We start from the raw sequence: 7,516 nt of genomic DNA, 5'->3' as shown, positions 1-7,516 counted from the left end.
TTGATGGTTCCCCAGAACCTTGGCACAATCTCACTTCTTCAGTTGCACCAGTGACCACTTTTGTCCTTGAGATCTTGGAAATGCTACCTTTGATCTCAAGCTTATATTTACCTTTTTTTGTCTAATACATGATATACATCTGTCTCCTATTTGTCAGTTTTGTTGAAGAGCAGATTTAATGGATAAGCTGTTAGACTCGATAGATAATAGGGAATATGTGGAATGCCTGAAGTAATGAATTACAGGAACATTAATTTTGCTAGGCACCCTACTCACAGTAAAACTCTTTGTTTTTGTTTTTTTTTTTTAACCTTTTGAATTAGGTGTTGCCTTGCTTCACTTAGTTTTCTTTACAGGCCCTGGGTATCCTGGTCTTACAGGCTAGTTAAAAGTTAATTCTAACAAAGTGTAGAACCATAAGCAATACTGAGTGAAAATGAGGACTGGTTAGTTCCTGTCAGTCACTTACACTGGCTTTATGGAATTCCTTGGAAGCTCAGAGGAGTGGCCCTGCAGGAGGGTTCTCCAAAGGTCTATGACTTATGAATTTCAATTCAAAAATCAGGATACTGTTATATTTTGCTAATCTTTTGGAAGGCATAAATATTTAAACACATAATATGACAGTTGAAGATACTTGCTTTCCCAAGACGACAGGGGCTGTTGGAGCACTTATTATTTTATTTATTTTCTTTGTTGGTTTGGTTTTACTTAAAGAGAGAAAAGAACTCTGAGAATTTATCTTCAGTTTAGTTTGTGTTGCATTCTGAGGGGGAATGAAACTCGATGGCTTTTGATTTTGTCTTGATCTTTAGAAGGAATAAGTGAAAGTTGCTCTCATTCTTGACAAATGGTTTCAAATGTGAATACCGTATGGGTTGAAAGCTAAATGTACATCTGTGAGCCAAAACCAGAGACGCTCTGTGTTCCCAGTTTGCATTCATAGTTTGACTGTTTGCTCTGTATAATCCTGTCAGTCTGAAGTAATTGTGGCACAGCTCTTGTCTTCAAAGTGGAAGCTAAGAAGGGAATGTTGTAAAAGGGCAAATATGACTGCAGCTGAGAATCTGAGGAAAGCAAGTCTTGGTAAGGAGACAGACAACATACCTTTAAAAGCGTAAGCAATGTTAAGCTTTCAAAACAAAGCTAAGATAGAAGGAGAAGTCTCAGCATTGTCCTGGAAGCTGCAATTGGTGAAGCAGTTTAGTATGTAAACATTTCTCATAATTCCTTATAGTTCATGTCCCTCCCTCTACTGCATCATCATTTAAGGTGATCGTAGACTAGGGAAAAAAATAAAAGGCTGATAGTTGAATCGCATTAAGATTACAAAGCAGTTTCAAATGAAAAGTGGCAGAGGATTTCTCAAGAAAACCTTTATTTTTTTAATTTCTATTAGCTTGAGCTTTGTCTACATTTTCCTTAAGCTGCTGAAGTTTCTGCAGATTGAACAGCCTGATACTAATAAAGTCCTGTGATCCTTCCTGCTGTAATAAAAACTTAAGAAGCAGTTATATGCTACATTGAACTATGGTCCTCTTAGCAGTGTAAAACAGTGATTCATGGTGCTATGACATGCAGCTGTTCCAGTAAAATACTTAATCGGTTCAGTGGGAATTTAACTTTGCTCTCCAGGGTGACTGAGAATTGTTTAGAGGTTCTTCAGGAGCAGGGACGCGAAGATTGATCTCAGATCTGTTTGATTTAATTTTTTATTTTCTTGCTTTTCTCACTACCTCACAGGGTGTCTGTCAGCTGCCAAGTAAAGAAGATGGAACAGCCTATCCACATAGGAGAATTGATATCCGGTACATAAACAAACAAACAAACAAAAACAAACCCCAACCTACTTTAGCTGTCTGCTCTGTGGTAGGCATTTGCATCAAGTTCTGCATTCCAATCTCTACTTCCACGTTCTAAACATGGCATTTACTAGGTTTCTAATTTCTTTGCAGTATGGAAGCCACTGTACAACTGCCAGTATCTACAATAGGTTATTAGCAAGAATGCTGTATTTTAAATCATTACTTTGCATCCAGTTTCAGAATTGTGAGCTACTTTATCATACTGGTTTGACATTAACTCTTGGCAGGAGTGCAGGCGCCATAACCATGCAGTGGCTGAACACCAGTAACTTCTGGGTCAGGGTAGATGCGCTGAACCTTTCTTTGATACAAAATTCATTTCATTCTTGCATCTGGCTTGTGGGAAAATCAAATGTACAGGGTTGCAGAATGTGTGTGCGTTGATAGGAAGTGAACCTAGAACAGTGTCTGAATGGCTGAATTCCAAATGGTTTGTAACTTTTTTGTTCTAAACCTGTACTTTTCTTCCACTTTTATTCTAGGCTTATCCCCAAAGATCAGTATTACTGCGGTGTACTGTATTTCACAGGAAGTGATATATTCAATAAGAACATGAGAACTCATGCTCTGGAAATGGGCTTCACAATCAATGAGTATACAATCCGTCCCTTGGGTGTCACCGGTCAGTCTGTGCCTTTGCAGTTTCATGCTAGTTTCATGCTAGTTTCATGCTAGTTTCATGCTAGTTTCATGCTAGTTTCATGCTAGTTTCATGCTTTGTGTGATCTTCTCCTTAAATTGGTTTCTTAGTGTGCTGGAAATACTTATGATAAATACTGTACGTGAAAATGTACATAAATACTTCATGAAACTTTCCGCAGTTCACAAAATTTTCCCCTTCTGGTGCTGGACATCATCACAGCGGGAGGAGGCAGCCTGCTTATGTATAGGCAGCGCTGTGGCACAAAGTTACCTCTTTCAGCCACATTATCTACTGAAAGTCCTACGGACCTAAAGATTGTTTTTTCAGCATTGTGCACAGCACCTATGTGGCTTCCCACTCTTTTCATAGAATCATAGAATGGTTTGGATTGGAAGGGACCTTAAAGATCATCCAGTTCCAACCCCCCTGCCATCAGCAGGGACACCTTCCACTAGATATCTTTTAACAAGATATGTCATGTCCTTCAGTTGTTTTGTTTTGGAGGGGGGCTGACTACACACACACACACACAGTTGAATATCAGTATATTTAACTGCATAACCACGTGGCCCCAAAGTTAATTCATTACCTTATTTCCTTTGACACTAATGAGTGTGGGGGGTGTTTTGTTTTTTGTTTTGGTTTGGTTTTTTTTAAAGTCTATTTTACTTACAGGAGTTTTGTCTTAATCTTGCAATGAATTTGGCATTTCAGGGTGGTACGGACCTTCCACCTTTCAAATAGCATTTATAATTTGCCTGCAGGAGTTGCTGGGGAGGCCCTACCAGTAGAATGTGAAAAAGACATCTTTGACTATATCCAGTGGAACTACCGAGAGCCAAAGGATCGGAGTGAATAACTGCTTGTCTAGGTTTGTAACCTAAAGAGATGTTTTCATAGCTTCTTAAAAACAAACCAAGTGCATATTTTTTCTTTGGATGTTATTGCAAAAAGTGTACATTACTGATGTCTAAAGCAAGCCTGTGGCACTAGCACAGAATGTGTAGCGAAGATTAAATCCTGTAAGATCTCATTTGATCTCTCTCCCTGCCCCCTTAAAGCTGATTAAAATGGGGTACATGTCTTTGGAAGACTCTTCTCGATCTTGAAGTGGAATTTTTTAACCATTATTCATGTCTCTGTTGGCTGCTGTGAAAAACCTCCAATAGTGGAGAACCTAAAATCTGCTGGGTCAGTTGCTTTCTTTGCAGCATTGCTAAACGTTACAGGTCATTTTGACACTAGGTGGAAATGTTTGAGGCATCTAGACTTTAAAATAATTCTTTTGAGCTTTTAAAGAAACTAATCTTCACTTAACTTGCCTGGGGAGAAGGAATCTCCTAGCACTGGGTCAGCCTATTGGACACACTATTGCTTATCATTCAGGGTTATGGACTGAAATAAATGTAAGGTGTTTAGGTGCTTATGTGTTGCAGACTGATGTTTCCTTAGTTGCTGTTGTTAGCTCATGGAAGAGGAGACCTGAGTTTGTGGAACAGTGCACAAATAATTCTAGATTAAAACACACATCCCTTTATACTGCTTTGCATTACTAATATCTCTTAGTCTTTTGGCAGGTGCTCGGGTGTGATCATTGTGCTACTCCGCTGACAAGTGTTTGACAAGACAAATGGACACCACGGTTACAGTGCTGAATAAATTCTGGATGTTGAGCAACGTCCCTGAGAACTAACTGGCTTGCCTATTTTTGTTTAGAAATTATATGCACAGTAAAGCCCAGAAGCATCAGCCTGAGGTGCAAAGGCAGCTTTCTCCCTCTTGACCTATGATAAGCTGCATGTGATCTGCCCTTCTGTCCTTTCTTCAGCTACTCTATCTTGTCCTCCTAGCTGTTCCCCCTGTGACAAATCAATATTCAACATGCCATGAACTAGTGACCTTCCCCAGCCTCATTCCATTTTTCCCCTTTTATTCATCCCCAAGTGTCCTACTGAAATGATTTTAAGACATGAAGAGCAACCTAAGGTTCCATGTTTTCCCATATTAAGGAACACAGAATGTTACACCATCACACGTGCTGAAGTGTGGTTTGTTTTAGACAAGGGCCCCCCCTTGCCAGTTCTGAACAAATGTGTATCTCCTTTGTGGATGTTTCTCTTACTGAAAAACTAATCCTTGTTTACTGGCTAAGCATCTACTACAGGTTTAGTGAGGTATGCAGAGATTTTGTAAATGTGGAAATTCTTGATGTACATAAAAGGATTGTTTTCTCCTTACTCTGCACTTGCTCTGCTGCCGAGTTTGCTGTTTGAAGTGGTGTGCTTTTCTTTTACTAAATAATGTATCTGCTAATGTTTTCCCTATAGAGTTTGTCCAACTTAAGCTGTCTGCAAGAACGGCTGTTGTGGCTTTTAAAACCACAAGGATGTGTCCCTGTGTAGAGACTGTTCTTATTCAATTGCCTGTGTCTTTGTTCTCTATGTCTTTGATCAGACTGCAGTTACATATTCTGGAGAACTCCTTGGAAGTTCTCCAGAGTAGTTTTTCCTGTGTATCCATTTCTCCAGTTGGGTAAGCAGGTGTGTGAGTGTTTGCAGTTCCTGCATGCTCAGCTCTTAGTGTGATGGGCTGCATGGTACCGGTACAGCAATGCAGATGACCCTTTGCAGCTGCCAGGAGCTCCCGAGAGCTTTGTGTTGCCCAAAGACAGTGACATTAACTGGGTTACTGTTATAAGAATTGTGCAGTTATCCCATTACTCATAACTTGAGTATCTCCTGATATTCTTAAACAGCGAGAGATTTATACCTGCGTAAATTTTTAAAGACAGAAAGATCCATTCTTGATGAAGTTCACAGATCCTATTTTTTATGTAAATATTAATTTTCCTCTTTTTTTTTCCTTTTGACATCCAGCCTTGATCCAAAAATGTCGAGTGATGAATAAGCGAAGTCTCTGGTTTTTAGCTTTTTTTTTTAAAAAAAAAAAAACAAAACCCACACACAAAAAACACCAACAAAAAACCCAAACACCCAATTTAAATAATGTATAAAATTGTCTAGCGTAGGCTTTTAACAGACAGCTGTTTAATCTAGCAGCAACAATCTTGCTTCTGCAAACAGACTGTACCTCTTCTCTTAGTTAGCCAGCCTTCTCATGGTTAAGAGATTGACATTTTGAACTGATGTAGGCATTTGCCCACTCAGAACTGCATATGGGTCTGCGAGGTCTTTCTTCTGATCTCTTTCTGGTTCTTTGTACTTTATGTCTGTGTAGACACCAGAATGAGAAAGCTGGCTGTGTCCTAACTACTCCTAAAGAATACCATTTTGAACTACTATCTGTATCTCTTTATCTCTGTGTTGTGTCCTGGTGCGGTGCTGAAGGTCGTGCTAAGCTGTTGTTGTCCTTACTTCTAAAACCTTTCAGTATGGCCATATGCTAATACCATCATTCTCCTGTTCCATGTGACCTGTCTTCTTTGTTCCTAGATAAGCTGTAGGACTATCGGTTGCAGTGTTCTATATTTCGTTCAACTTGCCATTACCCAGAAGACTGGTCTTGATTAATTAGTGCATTTCTAATGCTCTTATAGCATGTCTGCCCTTTTTTATACGCAGGCCTATCAGCTCTGATTTTAAAGCTCCTCTTAAATCATTGTGAAATGTAATGAGTATTTTAGATGTCAAGATTGCATTACTAGTTGTATTTGGGACAGGGATTATGTTGTTTAACTTAAAACTTAAGTTGTAAAACTACTAACTTTGACATGTTATAGAGCATCAGCATGGAATGTATTGCTGCTGCTATATTTGAATACCTTGTAGGAAAATAAGGCAAATGTGTTGCAGAATTGCAAGCTTGAAAAGGCAAGACTATTTTATACATAGTCAAATTGACTATTGCAATTATATAACACTTTTCTTGACTTGTTAATGATTAGGTCCTCTATCTGCTTTTATGGGGGCAGAGAAGAGTTTGTATCTGTATTCTCAGACTACTTAATCTGACTTGAATTGTAAAACAATGACAGATGTAATACTGTTTCTTATTTTATCTGACGAGCCTACAGAACATCTTTATGTGTTCTTATATAATTAGTCTTAGTAATGGGAGGTGCTAGGCTGATACTCTTGCTTATCCCTTTATTTTCTTGTTTTTCCTTTTTGGAGTTTAATTATTTTCTGAGACTGTTGCCCAGCCTTAGTGCATGCAGTGGTATGTAAGGTGACTAGAACTTGGTGCTATGTGAAACTGATGCTTCATAGTAAAAATACATATAGCTGATGAATTCAGTGTTTTCTTCAATAATCAGTGGGAATAAATGAAGTGAGAATTATATCACGAGTATGAAATTCTGGTTTGGTTTTGTTGGGTTTTTTTTAGGTGTAATTTTAAGAACATCAACAAACAGTAACACAAGCTTACCCTGTTTACAGATGTTTCGTAGGCAGCACACAACATTACACTGATGTGTTCTCCATCATCCTCAACAGGTAGCCCAGAAGACTAGTGTCTTGGGACTTGAGGCAGAGTTTGCTGACGTTGCAGTCTCTCTCCAGAACACTGAATTATTCTGTGTGGAAAGGCTTGTTCAGAATATTTGTTTTTCATATACATACGCAATGTGTCCGTGTCGGTTTTGGTTTGGTTTTTACCCTCTCTTCCTCCTTCCTGCTAGTCAACTGCCCCTTATTCTGGGCTGCTTTGGGTTACTTGCCCCCACCTCCTCCTGCAGAACAGGGACTGCTGGATACCTGGTCATGGCAGGACACAGTCGCTGCACCCCCTGTGCGTACCCGGGGGAGTCTGTGTAAAAGGACAGGTAGTGTCCCCCGGTGCACACGCAGACTGGCAGCTGGGGCTTGTTGGATCTCATCCCAGCTGGAAGGGCTGACAGCACGGCTGGGGGTGCCTCTCTCCTCCCTCAGCCGCGGGGCTGTAGCGGCCCTTACTAAGGAACCGGTGGTGGCGGTAGCTCGGAGCAGCGATGGCGACGAGTAACGACGCTGAAGGGTTTGAGCGGAACCAGAGTTGGCTCCGGCCG

General features: G+C 40.0%; 1 protein-coding gene across 1 annotated transcript in view; it reads left to right on the top strand.

The window, feature by feature from the left end:
* The window catches only part of POLB (DNA polymerase beta), a gene marked incomplete at its 5' end in the record, with an annotated part of 9,970 nt that extends 6,426 nt beyond the window's left edge, over positions 1 to 3,544 (top strand). The window contains 3 exons of the mRNA XM_010176002.2: positions 1,744 to 1,808; positions 2,348 to 2,487; positions 3,273 to 3,544. Coding sequence (XP_010174304.1) covers positions 1,744 to 1,808; positions 2,348 to 2,487; positions 3,273 to 3,367 — 300 coding nt within the window. The remainder of the gene's footprint in view (positions 1 to 1,743; positions 1,809 to 2,347; positions 2,488 to 3,272) is intronic.
* Positions 3,545 to 7,516: the final 3,972 nt, after the last annotated feature.

Source organism: Antrostomus carolinensis, unplaced genomic scaffold, assembly GCF_000700745.2.
Source record: "Antrostomus carolinensis isolate BGI_N321 unplaced genomic scaffold, ASM70074v2 scaffold36939, whole genome shotgun sequence".
Taxonomy (NCBI): domain Eukaryota; kingdom Metazoa; phylum Chordata; class Aves; order Caprimulgiformes; family Caprimulgidae; genus Antrostomus; species Antrostomus carolinensis.
The sequence above is the reverse complement of the archived record's forward strand: the minus strand, read 5'-3'. Positions and strand labels throughout refer to the sequence as shown.